At 40.5% G+C, this 17,237-nt stretch overlaps 1 protein-coding gene across 13 annotated transcripts in view; it reads left to right on the forward strand.

Annotated features, from left to right (window-relative positions):
• Positions 1 to 17,237, forward strand: part of ASAP1 (ArfGAP with SH3 domain, ankyrin repeat and PH domain 1) — a 168,346-nt gene that overhangs the window by 85,244 nt on the left and 65,865 nt on the right. For all 13 annotated transcript variants that reach the window (XM_039335805.1, XM_039335804.1, XM_039335813.1 and 10 more), the window contains 5 exons: positions 2,570 to 2,642; positions 7,884 to 8,029; positions 13,664 to 13,738; positions 14,052 to 14,101; positions 15,720 to 15,849. In XM_039335805.1, the coding sequence (XP_039191739.1) occupies positions 2,570 to 2,642; positions 7,884 to 8,029; positions 13,664 to 13,738; positions 14,052 to 14,101; positions 15,720 to 15,849 (474 nt within the window). The remainder of the gene's footprint in view (positions 1 to 2,569; positions 2,643 to 7,883; positions 8,030 to 13,663; positions 13,739 to 14,051; positions 14,102 to 15,719; positions 15,850 to 17,237) is intronic.

The following is a 17,237-nucleotide window of genomic DNA, read 5'->3' on the forward strand; positions in this document are numbered from 1 at the left end:
CGGCCACGCCCTCTGCCCGTGCCCCGCAGCATCAACTGTGCGCGTTGGGGCGTGAAGACAGAGTCTTGTCTACACTGCCTGGCTGCCATGTCCTTGGCTGTGCTGTTCCACGTGGGCCACGCTCAGGGGCGACTCTCCTCCTGGGGGCTACTGGTGAGGGGGTCACAGGGGAGGCGAGGCTGGGGCAACGGCACGTGTGCCCACAGAGAGGGCTCCGAGTGCCGCCTCTGGCACCCGTGCCATAGGCTCGCCACCACTGCCTTAAAGAATCTTTAATGAGCAGCATAGCTTGGGCACATACATAGATGAAGCCAGAATCTGACTTCCCCTCCCTTCAGCACATAGATCAAAGCACAATTCCCTCCCACAATTAACAGACATAAATCACATTCTCCAATTAGTTTGAAATGCTCGCTTTAGGCCCAGGTCTTTCTCCCGTCATCCCTTATCAGCTCTTATTACAATACTGTATGTCTAACTAACTAACTCCCATCACAGGAGGTTTTTCAGAAGAGATTGGATACCCAGTTGTCTGAAATGTTATAAGGTTTCAGGAATGAAGGCAAATGTACGTGTCCCAGAATAATGTTGCAGGATCCAATTTGGGTCAGTCACTGGAACCAGAGATTTAGTCTTCTGAACTTTCAGACTTGTGCTGGAGCCCATCCTCAGGAAATTTCTGTCTTTCCAGAATATGTATATACAGTTTCCTGTAGCAGTGGTCCCCAACCTTTGCAGCATGGCAGGGGGGAGAGGGGAAGTAGACCCTTGCATTAGAGGGTCTAGGACAGTGATGGCAAACCTTTTAGAGACCGAGTGCCCAAAAACCGCCCCACCACCCACCCGCTCTGCCCACTCCCGCCCACCCACAGGGCCACCCACTGCCTCCACAGCCTGCTGCAGCAGATCACCCAGGTGGCCCTGCAGTGCCATGGTTGCCATGCCCTCCACCTACGCCCCACAGCATCATCTGCAGATGACAGGATGCGACAGCAGAGTCTTGTCCCTGCTGCCTGGCTGCCATGTCCTTGTCTGCTCTGCTCTGCACGGGCTGTGCCCGGGGGTAACTCTCCTCCGGGGGGCCTGCTAGTGAGGGGGAGGTGGGGGGAGGTGGGCCTAGGGTGAGGACGCACGTGCCCACAGAGAGGGCTCTGAGTGCCACCTCTGGCATGTGTGCCATAGGTTCGTCACCATTGGTCTACAGCAGTGGTTCTCAACCTGTGGGTCGGGACCCCATTTGGGGTCGAACGACCATTTCACGGAGGTCGTTAAACAACACAGTCCGCCATTTTCCCCCCTTTTCCTTAGCTGTGCTACTCCCTTTTATTCTATTGGCTTTTGAAAGCCAATAGAATAGACTCTCTTGAATAGAGTCTAATTCTATTGGCTTTCAAAAGCCAATAGGAATTGTCCAGGCTGTCTCTGCCCTGCTGAGCCTGCCAAAAGTCCCATTCTGCAAACGGTGCTGCACCAGTTGAATAGTCCTCGACTTACGACCAGTTGAGTAGTCTTTGACTTACGACCGGTTGGGGGTCGCGGCATTAAAAAGGCTGAGAACCACTGGTCTACAGCCAACTCATGGCCAACTCACCATGGGACAATTCATCACAGCCAACTCACCGCAGGACAACTTGCCGTGGGACAAAAGTTACTTAATATCGAAGAAATGGTAAAGTAGAATCATTAAAGAAAGTATGCAAAAGGAGAGACAAAATGAAATGGGAATATCAAAAATTAGAATATTTTTTTTAAATTATTTTAAATAATGAAATAAAATTTTTGAATTGGGCTGTGGCTCAGTTTTCCCACAGCGAATTGGGCCGCAGTGAGTTAGCCGTGGTGAATTGTCCCATTCTGGCACTAGAAGATCTCCAAGATCCCATTCAACTCTTGTTGTTCTGAGAAGGAGGGTGCAGGGTGTTCACAAGCAAAGAAGAGAAGGAGGGTGCAATGCATGTGAGCGAAGGGGGAAGGAGGGCGCAGTGAGTGAGAATGAAGGGAAGAAGCAGAGCATGCTACCTGTGAATGAAGGGGGAAGGAGGGGACAGGGACTGTGATCAAAGAGAGAAAACGGTGTGGTGCAAGTGAAGATAGACCCCGGGGTATGTGTGAGAATTCACTGGAGTGACTTTAAACCTTTCCCGCTGGCTTCCCCATTGATTTTGCTTGTTAGAAGCTCGCAGGAAGGTTATAAATGGCGACCACATGAGCACGGGGTTCTGCAAACAGTCATAAGTGCGAGCCAGGTGCCAAGTGCCCAAATTTGGTTCATGTGACCACAGAGGTTATTGCCACAGCCAGAACTCTGAGGAGTGGTCCTACGTCCCATCATTAATCACTGTTGTCACTTTGAGCTTCTTAGCTTTTTCTACAGTCTAACATTTGTAGTTGGATTGAGGGAACTGGTTCACGAACGTCTCTCAGAGACCGATAATGGTGCTTAAACAATATTTTACAGCTGGCAAAACTATTCTGCATGGCTTGTTTTGCAGTGAAATACACAATTTAAAACAGAAGTCCTTTTTCCCTGATTTGACTTTCTTTCACTCCATTTTCTTTTTCCTTCTAGGCCTTAGATCAGGACAGAACTGCACTACAAAAAGTGAAAAAATCTGTAAAAGCAATATATAATTCTGGGCAAGGTAAGCTTTATTTCTCTATATTATTATTTACTAATATGTTAATTAATAATAAATAAACTTGAAATAAGTTGTTTTGAACGATGAGGATTAGGGAGAATTTCAAAATATAATGGAGTGGGAAAATACGGATTATTATTACAATATTTTCACCAGACTAAAGAAAGTAACTTTAAACACTTTTTTTAAACGTATTTTTTTCAATTTACATCCTTTTGTTTATATTTCTAGAAATTATTGAAATGTTCATGACCTTTTAAGTGTAACTCTTGCTGTATCTGTCTCTACTAAGCAAGTAGAAGCCAGGTTCACTTAACAACTATGTTACTAACTTAGTAACTGCAGTGATTCACTCAACAACTATAGTAAGAAAGGGGATAAAATGTGGCAAAGTTCTTCTGTCTTAGCAACAGAAATGTTGGGCTCAATTGTGATCATAAGTCATGGATTACCTCTGTGTAGTTCAGGGGTAGGCAACCTTGGCTCTTTTATGACTCGTGGACTTCAACTCCCAGAATTCCTGAGCCAGCATGGCTCAGCTTCGAAGCCTCTCCCTTCCCCCTCAGCATGGCTGGCTCAGGAATTCTGGGAGTTGAAGTCCACGAGTCATCAAAGAGCCAGGGTTGGCTGCCCCTGGTATAGTTCTTTGTATTATCAATATCTTTTATGCATACATACATACATACATATATATGTGTGTGTGTGTGTGTGTGTGTGTGTGTGTGTGTGTGTGTGGTTTTCTTTCAATGTTTTTTTTTATACTTCTAAATACAATTTTGAATATATGTTTAACATCCTGATTAAAACTAGAAGAACCAATATTTGACGCAAGTGGCGATCACCAGAAATCATGGAGGATGAACTTAACTCAGAGAGTGAAACGGCTTCCTTCCATTTCCACTTGCCAGCCAATATTTATGTAAAATATTTATACGGATGCTCTTCTTACACAACACAACTCTGGGTGGCTCACAACAACACTCAAAGGTCGTAAAACACCAAAGAAATAAAAACTATTTCAGACAACCAGGGACACTGTAGCATTCTTCAACAGCTATATCAATCGTCATCCAGGTAATAGCTGGATGATTTTATATGCATGCACTAATGAATCTTAGTGGTGGATATTAACCATTTTGCTAGAGCAGAAGAACATCTGCTTTTAGCGTTAAAAGGCAGCTAAAGTGGCAATTCTGCAGCGTTATTTACATTCATCATTAATTTTTAATCTCTCTTCCCTACTTTAGAAAAGAAATGCACTTGCATTTTTTTCATATCTTCTTCTTCTTGTGCCATATCCGTTATCGGACATTGGCGATCATGTTGGCGATCCTCTTTTTATCAGCAGCCACATGAAAAAGTGCTGCTGAGTTTAAAATTTGAGAGTTGTTGTCAGTCTGACATTTTAAATACAGTACTGGAATACAGAATACTGAATAACAGAATAACAGAGTTGGAAGATAAGTTGGAGGTAGTAATAGTAATAATAGTAGTAATAATAACAACAATAATAATAATAGTTGGAAAGGACCAACTATTCTATTCTATTCCATTCCATTCCATTCCCATTCCAACCTCTCCCAAGCTTCTGCCATTCCCTTGTGTTATGTTTCTGTTCAGAACCTTTAATGAAAAAGTAAGTTATATTCCTAGAAATAAATATGTTGTTGCAAGCTGTTATATTGCTTTGCATCATGGCAACTTTAAAAAGACAAAAGACAAATTAAAGCCAGATGAGGCAGAAGAAGCGGCAATAAGAGAGATTTAGGACTTTGTTGAGCATCCAAAGAGTAAGCATGTAAATTTGTTAGAGGAAAGCATCAAAGAAAGATATAAAGATAATAAAACTGCCAGTTCCCCCTCTATTTATTTATTTGTATCCCGTCTTTATTGTTTTTATAAATAACTCAATGTAGTGAAGATATTGAACACATCTTCCCTCTCATATTTTATCCATAACCACAATCCTGTGAGGTGGGCTGGCCCAAACCAGCTGACTTTCATGGCTAACTTGGGACTAGAACTCAATATCTCACCGTGATTGGCCCAAAGTCATCCAGATGCCTAAGGCGAGACTAGAACTTACCCTCTTCTGGTGATTGGCCCAAAGTCACCCATATGACTTTCACGCCTAAGGCGGGACTAGAACTCACAGTCTCCTGGTGATTGGCTCAAAGTCACTCAGCTGGCTTTCATGCTTAAGGCGGGACTAGAACTTACCCTCTTCTGGTGATTGACCCAAAGTCATCCAGCCGGCTTTCATAGCTAAGGTGTGACTATAACTCATAGTCTCCCACTTTTTAGCCTGATGCCTTAACCACTAGACAAAGCTAGCTCTCATTTGTTTAATTTGTTTAGTGCAAATGGTCTTATTTGTTTAATGCAAAATTTTGTAATTCCTGTTCCTAAAACCACTTTGCGGGAAGATGAAACAGCAGCTTAGCTAAGGCAGATAGTTGTTACTGGATTTTGGTTGTGCATCTTGTTCGCCCACTCCAAAAATGTATGAGAAGCAAAACATCTTTTTTCCCATAATATAGGTAGTCCTTGGCTTACAACCATAACTGAGCCTGGAACTGCAGTTGTTAGTCATTGTAGTCCAAAATCGAGGTATCACGTGACAGAATTTGATTGTTCAGCATTTTTTGAGGTGGTTGCAGCATTTTACCCCAATGTGTGTGTTTTTTTTTAAACTGGAAATGGAAATTAAAATGTTAGAAACCCATGAAAAACATCCAAAATCACAGTCATGTGATTGCAGGAGACTGCAAATGGTCATACAAGTGGACCAGTTGCCCCAAAGTGTGATCATGTGACCACAGGACTGGGTGTAGCAATTGAAACTTTGATATTAGATTGTAAATGACTTTTGGAAGATCTGTTGTAACTTCAAACTGTCACTAAGCAGCCAGTCGTAAGTCGAGGGCTACTTGTGTACTTGCCATTCCCAGTTGTTTTCTGGCAAATGGGCAGCATGTATGTTGGTTAAATAAACAAGACAGACAATTATTTTGTAATCCAGGCTTAATATTGAATGGTGAGATTGATTAAATTTTGTCTTTGAATTCTTTCTGCAGTTTCTGAAATGTAAGAATTTATATTCTGTGTAATCCTTTTTTAAGCAGATTGAATATTATATATTTCTATGACAAAATATGTTGCCACAGGAATTTCTACAATTGGGCCAATAAAATATTTCTTCTTTGGGTCCCTTCCCCCCCCCCAGCATCTTATGGCCGTGATGGACTTATTTAGCATTATTAATACATTCAATACTTATATTAACTATGCTAAGAAATACTTGAGCATCTTGTCGAATGCAGCTTTTGTAGGATGGTCACAGAACAGAAGAGATTTAATTAACCTTTAGTTTGTTTGCTCTGATTCATAGCGTTTATTTATGCCATGTCCTTTGTTACTCAATCACAGTCAAGGAGATCAAAACTCTTAAGTGAATAATTTGTTTCTGACTCAATGAGGAAAACTTCTGTTTTGTTCTAGGAAACATTCTTTTCTTTTTGCTTGTTTTTCCAGTTTCATCACTAATTCTTTTGTTGGGCTTTGCTGTTTTTCTTCCTCTCTTTAATTAGTATGCTATTAAAGCATTGTGATCCTTTTATTAATCTGCTATTAAAGCGTGTCCTAACAATTGAACCAGGGAGCGGTCTTTAGTCTATGCATAGGTCCTTGACTTAACGACCAGAATGGAGCCCAAAATTTCTGTTGCTAAGCCAGACATTTGTTAAGTGAGTTTTGCCCCATTTTACGACTTTTCTTTGCCACCGTTGTTAAGTGAATCACTGCAGTTGTTGAGTGAATCTGGCTTCCCCATTGACTTTGCTTGTCAGAAGGTCATAGAAGGGGATCACGTGACCCCAGGACACTGCAATCGTCATTAATATGAATCAGTTCAAATTTTGATGACATGACTGTGGGGATTTTGCGTGAAAAGCAGCCATAAGTCACTGTTTTTCAGTGCCATTGTAACTTCCAGTGGTCACAAAACGAACTGTTGTTAAGTTGAGGACTACCTTTATATACTATCACAAGACGTTCCTGGGATGATGAGGTGATGTTGATGCTGAATTTTTATCTCCAAGTCATTCTTCAAATTCTTTTTTTATAGTCTCAACCTCAACTCTTTGTAAGAGAGCAAAACATGGTTAGGATAATTTCTCCCTAAAAGTCCAATATTGGTCCTGCAATTCGCATTATTAGCATCAGAGCCTCCCAAACCATGTATTTTGGGTTTAGGGCTAATACTTCGGTGTCTTTTCATGTGATGTTTAAGGTCTTTAAGACATGTATGAACGTTCTTCGCCATGTATTTCAAGGGCATCCTCTTGGTCATTTAACATCGGGAGAGACTCCATCTCATTGCCATCTTGGGCATTTGATTATTCTCCATATGGAGTATATGAGTTGCAAGTTGAAATCAGCTGCCTGCAACTAGTCCAGGGGTAGGCAACCTTGGCTCTTTGATGACTCGTGGACTTCAACTCTCAGAATTCCTGAGCCAGCACGGCTCAGCTTGGAAACTCTCCCTTTCCCCTCAGCATGGCTGGCTCAGGAATTCTGGGAGTTGAAGTCCACGAGTCATCGAAGAGCCAAGGTTGCCTACCTCTGAACTAGATTATGTAATTTGCAGGAGACACTCTTTTGGAGCATTTCTTCATTAGTAACATGGTCAAAATAGCAGATCTTTAGGATTTGATGAAGGCATCTTTGCTGAAAGACGTTGAGTCTCTTCCAAAGGTGCTTTTTCAAAGGCAACTAGACTTTCTTGTTTTTTCTTTGAAGACGCTTCGTTCCAGGTCTGACTGGATGAATGGAAGGATTTATATTCCTTGCAGTGAGCTGGTCATTTGCATTCTTTGAGAGAGTGGTTGAAGCCCCTGGAGACTTATCTGTGTCTTCAAGGTCACCTGAGTAGTGCAAATGGGTGTGGAGCCTTCCTGGAACTGCTGAAAGGACTGTGGTTGTAGACTGGAGATTGATGACGTCACATCCCTTCCCTTCTGTTGAGAGAGGCCTCTTGTTAATAGTTGGAGTCTCTTGTTAATACTTGCTGATGCCTTCCAACTGAAAATAACTAAATGAAATAACATCCTTTTAATATCTTTGAAACAAAGAAATGACCAATTTTAGCATTCTTCTTCTAGAAAAAAATACTTATTTTATTTCTTTCTGCTATTATTTTGTCTTCTTGCAAAGTGGAATTAACTAAACATTTTTCTCTTTTAGAACATGTCCAAAATGAAGAAAGCTATGCACAAGTGCTAGATAAATTTGGAAGTAATTTCTTAAGTAGAGATAATCCAGACCTGGGCACCGCTTTTGTAAAATTTTCCATGCTAACTAAGGAATTGTCAACACTGCTTAAAAATCTGGTAAGATGTTTCTAATCTTTTTGTCCTTCAATATATTTACAATCATTATTATATAAGGTTTGTTACATAAGTGATATAAATTGTAGGTTATATTGTTACATAAGTATTGATTGTAATAAACAACCGAACCGTTTACATTTCTGGAGGGAGCATTGTTGTTTAAATCCAGCTCTATACAACTATGGAAAAAATGTTACATTTATTGAGTACTAATGCAATGTTTTTAAGCACTTGGTCCAGCTTTGTGAACGACTGAAGCTATTCAGTCTATGCAGTCATTTGTAATAGCATTTGCCCTAAATCTGGATTTTAAAACTAATTTTCTTGTCTGGTTTTTGCACTGGATAATTCTGGAGAAACGGTTGAAATGCTGTTGAAATAATTTTAAGTGAATGCATTTTTTTCTCCTCCAATCTCCTCCTGTTCAGTACATTTAATAAATCTGTTCAGTATTAAAATAATAAGTTTTCCATTCCTCAGAATACAAAACTGTAAAGCTATAAATATTGTATTTATTGTATAAATGTATAGGAATTATTACTACAAGGTACAAATACATACTGTTCAAGTAAGCTTATTTTGAGTGATACAATAGCAACAACAATAACACTTAGACTTATAGTGCTTTACAACCCTGTCTAAGAGGTTTACAGAGTCAGCATATTATCCCTAACGATCTGGGTCCTCATTTTACCCACCTCAGAGGGATGGAAGGCTGAGTCAACCTTGAGTAGGTTAGGATCGAACTCAAGGTTGTGGGCAGACTCATCTTGCAATACTATATTCTAACCACTGCACCATACAAACAATAGAATGAATGTAATATCTCATCCAACATGTGATCATAATTTGTCCTCCATCCTTCTCTTTCTCTTCTCTTCTTTCATGTTCTCTTCTTTAATTCTCCCTTGTAATTCTAATTTGGAAAGTTAGTATGTTGGATATGCTGGTGACCTGTGGCTGCCACAAACTGGGAAGTAATTAAGAGGTGACTAAAATTCAGCATGGAAGCATACAGTGAAAATCCTGTTCCTGTAAATGAATTATATTTAATTTTGGGTGTGCCTTCAGGTCAAAGTAGACATTGGTGATTTCCTGGACAAGTTTAGGCAGTTTTCATATCAATATTTTTAGGAAGTGGTGTCCCTCTTTCTTCTTCCTAGGGCTTAGAAAGAGTAACTGGCCCAAATTCACCCAGTTGACTTTATGTTTCAGGTGGGACTGGAACTTATAGTATCCTGGGTTCTAGCGCGATTTCTCTAACCACTACACCAAACTGGCTCTCCTTCCTTCTCTAATACCGTGTGAAGCAAATATGTAGTATTTGTTATAGTCTAAATGCTACATTTGAATTTGTTCCATTGGCATAAAGTGGGGGTCTCCCAACATGGCAACTTTAAAACTTATGGACCTCAACTCCCAGAATTCCCCAGCCAGCATGAAGAATTCTGGGAGTTGAAGTCCACAAATCTTAAAGTCACCAAGTTTGGAGACCCTGATGTAAGGGAAATTTTGAGCAGTTGTTTCTGTGGGGTCCTTGGTGCTCTCTGACCTCGCAGATACTTCATTACTCGCCAGGGTAACATCCTCAGTGCTATTGAGTGCGGGGTTTGCTTCTTGTTAATATACAGTAGCTTGGTCTACAGATGTTGGTGGGGGGCATGCCTTTTTTTGTTAGTTGCTTGATTAGGATTGTTTTCTCCTTGATTGGTTGCCTGATATTAATCCCTGCATATCTAGGTCTTAGTTACAGAAGAAGATGTGTTCTGGTCTTTTTAGTTCATTCTTAGCTTTCTTATTGCCTCTTTCGAAAGCTGTGTAAATGTGGTTTATCTCTATGGGTCTGTAGATGGCTGTTTTTTTCGGAATGAAAAGCTTCCAGGAAGGCTCTAGCGTTTTTGAATTTGGCTTAGTCTCTCTAGGATGTCACAGCTTCTTAGTTGAAGCTATGGTTGAGTCTCTCCAAAGTTGTTTTTGGAAAATAACCTCAATTATTCTGTCAAATTCATCAGCAAGAACTTCCAAAGAGGGTCAATCTGGCGAAAGCAGCATTGCACTGTGTGACACAAGCACCACTCATTCTAATGGAATGTCTGGATGACAAGGGGAAGAGATACTGCCTAGGAAACAATCAGATAAGAAAAGCAGGAGCCCACAGTAGCTTAACAGTCAGAGGAAGAAACCAAGGAGAGTCCTGTCCTAATGTGTCACGCAATTAAAGGCCGCAGCAGGAAGCTGATACCTTCAGACTTGCAAGATTCTTTTAATGTAGCCTTACAGTAAAGCAGAATTAATTCATTTAGTTGTGTTTCCTGGGTGACACCCATTTTTTATGAGTGTTTTGATGTTGCACATACATCCAGAAGAGGTAGGCTTTTGCTATTTTGAAGGAAGCAGCAGGAGCCTGGGACATCCATGGCTCTCACATAAAGAATACTTCCTTGTCAAAATGACAGTATCTTGCATGAACATTAGCTAGTCAGTAATAGCAGCTTTGAGTTTATGTAATATGAATATATAAATCTTGAGCTTCCGTATTTAGTATCAGCGTTTCTGCTCTTCCATTGGTTCCTCTCTATTCCTCTAGAGCATACAGGTGGTCCTCAACTATTTGTTTAGTGAGTGTTCAAAGTTACAAATGCACAGAAAAAAGTAACTTACCACTGACCGTCACAGCATCCTCAAGCTCATGTGATCAAAATTTGGGCACTTGGCAACTGGTATGTGCTTACAACAATTACCGTGTCCCGGGGTCATGTGATTGCCCTTTGCGACTTTCTCAGTCAGCTTCTGACAAGCAAAGTTATGATTTGATTCCGAATAGAGCTGGAAGGGACCTTGGAGGTCTTCTAGTCCAACCCCCTTCACAAGCAGGATACCATATACATTCCAGACAAGTGGCTGTCCAGTCTCTTCTTAAGAACCTCCAATGATGAAGCACCCACAACCTCTGAAGGCGAGCCCGTCCCCTGATTAATTGTTCTCACTGTTAGGAAGTTTCTCCTTAATTCTAGGATGCTTCTCTCCTTGATTAGTTTTCATCCATTGTTTCTCATCCTGGCTTCTGGTGCTTTGGAAAACAAGTTGAGCATCTCTTCTTTGTGGCAGCCCCTCAAATAATGGAATACTGCTATCATGTCACCCTTAGTCCTTCTTTTCTATAGACTAGCCACAGCCTTTTCCTGCAACCGTTCTTCCTATGTTTTAGTCTCCAGGCCTTTAATCATCTTAGTTGCTCTTCTCTGCACTTTTCCCAAAGTCTCAACTTATTTTTTGTAGTGTGGTGACCAAAATGGAATGTAGTATTCCAAATGTGGGGTTAATAAGTTTTTTTAAAGCAGCTCTAATACCGTACTTCACATGATTTTGATTCCATGCCTCGGTTTATACAACCCAGGGTTGTATTCGCTTTTTGGGTTTGCTCATCATGCATTGGCTTCAATATCTTGTGATCTTCTGGATTAATAGTTTTTAATAAAATGAACGACAAATCTGCAGACAGTTGAGAGAGGCAGAAACATGTGAAACTGACTTTCAGGGATCAGATTTCATACACGTAAACTTCTACCCCAGTGTTTTTCCGCCCTGGGAAACTTGAAGATTTATTGACCTCAACTCCCAGCATGCTGGCTGGGGAATTCTGGGAGTTGAAGTTCACACATCTCCAAGTTGCCCAAGTAGAAAAAAACGCTGAACGAAATCCTGCAAGCTCCCCCACTGACTTTGCCTTCATTCATAAATCCTACAGGTTTGCCTTACCTTTTTTATGGGACCCTACTAATCCTGTTTTTTTTCCCATTGTATCTCCAAATGCATTGGCTTGCCATAGGGCCTTGAAAAGGGTTCACAATTTGACTCGAATCTCAACATTCAAATTATTTTACTTTCTTTTCTTTATAAAAGGCAAAAAAAGCCTGGCGAGCCTGGAGTGGGACCGAAGCCCATCAAATAGCTTCTCTGATTGATGGTTGTTGCCAGGGGTGGGGGTGGGGGTTATTGTTTTTGCTGTTTGCCTATTGGGTTTTTATTTTTGCAAGCCGCCCAGAGTCATGGAGAGTGAGTGAGTGGGCGGCTATATAAACCCTCCTAAATAAATAAATAAATTTTTCAACAGAAGAACAGTTTGCCTAGCTCTTCAAGATGCCCTCCCCAGTTCTGTTTTAGTTTTGAACTTCTTCTTCCTTCAAAAAAAAAAAAAAAAAGAGTTGTGAAATTCAAAAGGCTCCCAGCTGCTTTAAAGAAGTAAAAACTTTGGAAAACCACCTTCAGTGGTGGTTAAACTGTGTTGGCTGAATATTGTTCGGCAGTGCTTGAATGGTTTACTCTTTTATCTAAAAACACCTTCTGAAAATCCTTTTCTCCTTGGTGTAGCTTTGCTAACTAGGATAAAAAACCTGTGCTGTACGAAGTTTGGTCCACTGCCAACGTGCAGGAATAAGTTAAATTTTGGCTCTAGAGTGTAAATGCCTCCTAGAAACGAGACAAAAATGAGGCTGATTTGGTACTCGTAGTCCTTGACTTACGACCGTAATTGAGCTCAAAGTTTCTGGTGCTGAGGAAGACAGTGGTTCAATACGTTTTGCCCTATTTTACCACCTTTCTTGTGGTTAAATGAATCACTGCAGTTGTTATGTTAGTAACAAGGTTGTTGAGTAAATCTAGCTTCCCCATCAACTTTGCTTGTCAGAAGGTCACAAAAGGGGATCACTCAGGACACTGCAACAGTCATAAAAAAGAGTCAGTTGCCAAGTGTCTGAATTTTGATCATGTGACCATGGAGGTAGTGCACATGGTCATTAGTCACTTTTTTCAGTGCTGTTGTGAGTTTGAACAGTCACTAAATGAATGGTTGTAAGTTGAGGGCTACTAGTTGTTGTTGTTAATTGCGAAGTTGTGCCCGACCCATCGCGACCCCATGGACAACGTTCCTTCAGGCCTTCCTGTCCTCTACCATCTTCTAGAGTCCATTTAAGCTCACACCTACTGCTTCAGTGACTCCATCCAGCCACCTCATTCTCTGTCACCCTTTCTTCTATTGCCCTCCATCTTTCCAAGCATTAGGCTCTTCTCCAGTGAGTCCTTCCTTCTCATTAGGTGGCCAAAGTTCTTGAGTTTCAACTTCAGGATGAAACAATACAAATGTGATGCCAGAAAGGACAACAATGACAAGACTAAGTTGAATACAGGTGTTGTTGTTAGTTGCAAAGTCGTGTCCAACCCATCACAACCCCATGGACAACGTTCCTCCAGGCCTTCCTGTCCTCTACCATCTTCTGGAGTCCGTTTAAGCTCACTCCTGCTGCTTCATTGACTCCATCCAGCCACCTCATTCTCTGTCATCCCCTTCTTCTCTTGCCCTCCATCTTTCCCAGCATTGGGCTCTTCTCCAGTGAGTCCTTCCTTCTCATTAGGTGGCCAAAGTATTGGAGTTTCAACTTCAGGATCTGGCCTTCTAAAGAGCAGTCCGGGTTGATCTTTTCTAGGACTGACCGGTTTGAATGCCTTGCAGTCCAAGGGACTCACAGGAGTCTTCTCCAGCACCCTAGTTCAAAGGCCTCCATTCTTTCGCGCTCAGCCTTTTCATTTTAAATTCACTGTTTTTAAATGCTGAATAATACTGCTTTTTCTTCCTAGCTGCAAGGGTTGAGCCATAATGTTATCTTCACCTTGGATTCCCTGTTGAAAGGCGATTTGAAAGGAATTAAAGGGGTAAGCCTAGACATTTAATATGGGCTTTAATAATAGGGTGGGTGATTTCTCTGGTTTAGCTATTATCTATCAATGTAGTGGGGATAAGATCACATTTGCATGAACAACTGACAACATCTGCCTTTAACTGCATACTTATCTTTCCCATCAATCCTTTGTACAAAAACGTGAGATATATGAGCTCTAAGATTGGGGGGGGGGAATACTTAAAGCTTTTAAGTCATTTTATAATTGTGGAGTGATACCTTAAGTGTACACACTTAAACATAGCACTGCCATAAACTTATTTTAAGTTAATTTTCTCTTCCCTAAGGATCTGAAAAAGCCTTTTGATAAAGCCTGGAAGGACTATGAGACCAAATTGTAAGTATGGTTAACTTTGCTGAACAAACAGTTGTGCTTAAAGTCAAGAAGTTTATTGTACACGGCCCAGAGTCCCTCTTTGAGTGGGATGGGCAGGACGGAAATGTGAAAAATAAAATAAATAACCTCCTGTCTTTCTATACAGGTAGTCTTCAACTTACGACCACAATTGAGCCCAAAATTTATGTTGCTAAGTGAGACATTTGTTAAGTGAGTTTTGCCACAGTTGTTAAGATAAGATAACCTTTACTGTTATTTTTTTACATTGAACACATTAAAAATGAAATCTGCTGCCTATTCTCAAAAGAAAGCATATATCTACCCATACACATACATAACACACATATACACATGCTATATACATGTCTGTCTGTCTGTCTGTCTATCTATCTATCTCTTTCATATCTATCTACCTACCTCTTTCTCTTTCATATCTATCTATCTATCTATCTATCTATCTATCTATCTATCTATCTATCTATCTATCTCTTTCATATCTATCTACCTACCTACCTCTTTCTCTTTCATATCTATCTATAGATCTATCTATATATATCTATATCTATGTATCTCCACCCATACATACATCCATATATACATATACACATACACATTGTCCAGCTTGAATACATAGCAGAAAGAGGAAACTTGAGAGTTCACAAGGTTGATACTGTATTTGGACAAAACTGTGACTGATACCATGGAGCCCCCTCTTCCCAGAAAGTAACAAGGAAAACAGGTTGTGAAGAGGATGTGTAGCGTCCCAGACAATCCTGCTCAAGCAATGCTTGTGTGAATGATTTTAAATGTTAAGTTAGTAACACGGTTGATAATGAGTCTGGTTTACTCATTGACTTTGCTTGTCACAAAGCGGATCACATGATCCCGGGACACTGCAATCGTCATAAATAGGAGTCAGTTGCCAAGCGTCTGAATGTTGATCACATGACCATGGGGAATGCTGCAACGGTTGTAAGTGTGAAACATGGTCATGAGTCACTTTTTTCAGTGATGTTGTAATTTTAAAAGGTCACTAAATAAGCCACTGTAAGTCGAGGACTACCTGTACTTGAACTCTTTCCACATGTCTATCACTTCATGGTTCATCGCGTCAAAAATAAATGTATAACTCAGTCCCACTTAGGAATTTGTAGCAGTGCATCGTACTGTTTGTTTGTTGCCCATGGGTGGGGGAACCCCAGATGTGAATCATGTTATAATTTTTAAAAGGAATAAGTAAATAAGGATTCAAAATATATTACAGTTCTTTTTGGAACAGGATTGCTTCCATAGTTAATTTCCTTAAAATGAAGCATAAGTTGGAAAAACCTCAAATGCCAAGGTGGTATATAACTCAAATGGTTCTTGATATGTTTATGTTGGATTTCTAAAATAACCGAGTCCTCCTCCTGCTTTATAGCACTTGACAGCTTGCTTTTAAGGTGGAGAGAGCTATTTTAGTTTTGGATTTATTGTTTGACAAAGTCTGAGAAAATGGAAAACATGAGAAATGCCATTGTTTCTATATTCCAGACACTCAGTTTGTGGTTTCTTGTGATGGTCAACATTTGACAGGTTTCCTAAATGCCTTTTGTGGGTTTGTTTTGCAATTTGACAGCACGAAAATCGAAAAGGAAAAAAGGGAACATGCCAAACAACATGGGATGATACGGACAGAGATTACTGGAGCTGAGATAGCAGAAGAAATGGAGAAAGAGAGAAGGCTTTTCCAACTCCAGATGTGTGAAGTAAGTCATGTTTTAAAATTTAAATGATTAAACATTAATAAAGGAGAATATTTGTAGGTCAGAGTTGACATGAGGGGTCCTTGGTGCTCCCTAAGCTTGCTTGTTTTCTTGCAGACATTTCATTACCCAAATTAAGTAGCATCATCAGTGCTAGCATTGGGTAATGAAACATATGCAAGAAAACAAGCAAGTTCATAGAGCACCAAGGACCCCTCACGATTAAACATTCTATGATTAAACATTCTATAAATCTATTTATTCTGACCACAATGTATAAAACGACACCTGTGTTCTTGGTGCTGTATAAACTTGATTGATTGCCTGCAGACATTTTATTACCAAACTAGGTAACATCATCAATCCAAGTGGGTCTTTATATGTAGTAGCTTATCTGCCAGTTTTTGTAGGCTGTAGTTTTCTCCTTCCTGGTTCTTTGATTGCTTTCTGTCTGAACGTTTCTGTCTGAACATTTGTCTGGTGTTAATCGCTGCTTATCTGAATATTAGCTGCTGAAGGAGACCTGTTCCAGCCTTTTTGTTTCCTTTCTAGGTTTCTTATTGTCTGTTCTAAGTAATATGTAAATGTGGTCTTTTGCTATGGGTCTTTTGATGGGTGATATGTCTGAATGTCCGGAATTCCCTAGCATGTTTGCATTTTGTTTGGATAGCAATAGTACTTAGACGTATATACCACTTCACAGTGCTTTACATATTGTTGCCCCCCAACAATCTGGGTCCTCATTTTACCGACTTTGGAAGGATAGAAGGTGAGTCAGCCTTAAGCCGGTGAGACTCAAACTGCCAAACTGCTGGCAGCCGGCAGTCAGCAGAATTAGCCTGCAGTACTGCATTCTAACCACTGCCCCACCATTTCATGTGAATCTTCCCAATGATAATGCAAGATTTTGGCCTGGGACTAAATGGGATATTTGTTCAGCAATAGAAGTACCGCTTCACTGTGCTTTACAGCAATCTCTAAGTGGTTTACAGAGTCAGCATATTGCCCCCAACAGTCTGGGTCCATATTTTACTGACTTCAGAAAGATGGAAGGCTGAGTTAACCTTGAGCTAGTCAGGATCGAACTCCTGTCTGTATGCAGAGTTAGCCTGCAATACTGCTTTCTAACCACTGTGCCACCAGGGCTCAGTGGTTCGATTGTGCCACCACAGCACAATTTATTTGTGTCAATTATCTCTGCCACAATCCAAAGCGATTCTGGGTGGTTTACAAATAATCAAGATATTAAAAATGAATGTGATGCTAGCATAATTTGTAAGCAGCATTTATGATGAATTTGGAATTTGCGTATGGAGTTGTAGCATATTGAGGAACATATAAACCTGATGTTTATAGCTTTTCATGCATCTATATGTATTTAGTGCAATGGC

Source organism: Crotalus tigris, unplaced genomic scaffold (assembly GCF_016545835.1).
Source record: "Crotalus tigris isolate CLP2741 ecotype Arizona unplaced genomic scaffold, ASM1654583v1 scf7180000017661.16357234195:1864864, whole genome shotgun sequence".
Taxonomy (NCBI): domain Eukaryota; kingdom Metazoa; phylum Chordata; class Lepidosauria; order Squamata; family Viperidae; genus Crotalus; species Crotalus tigris.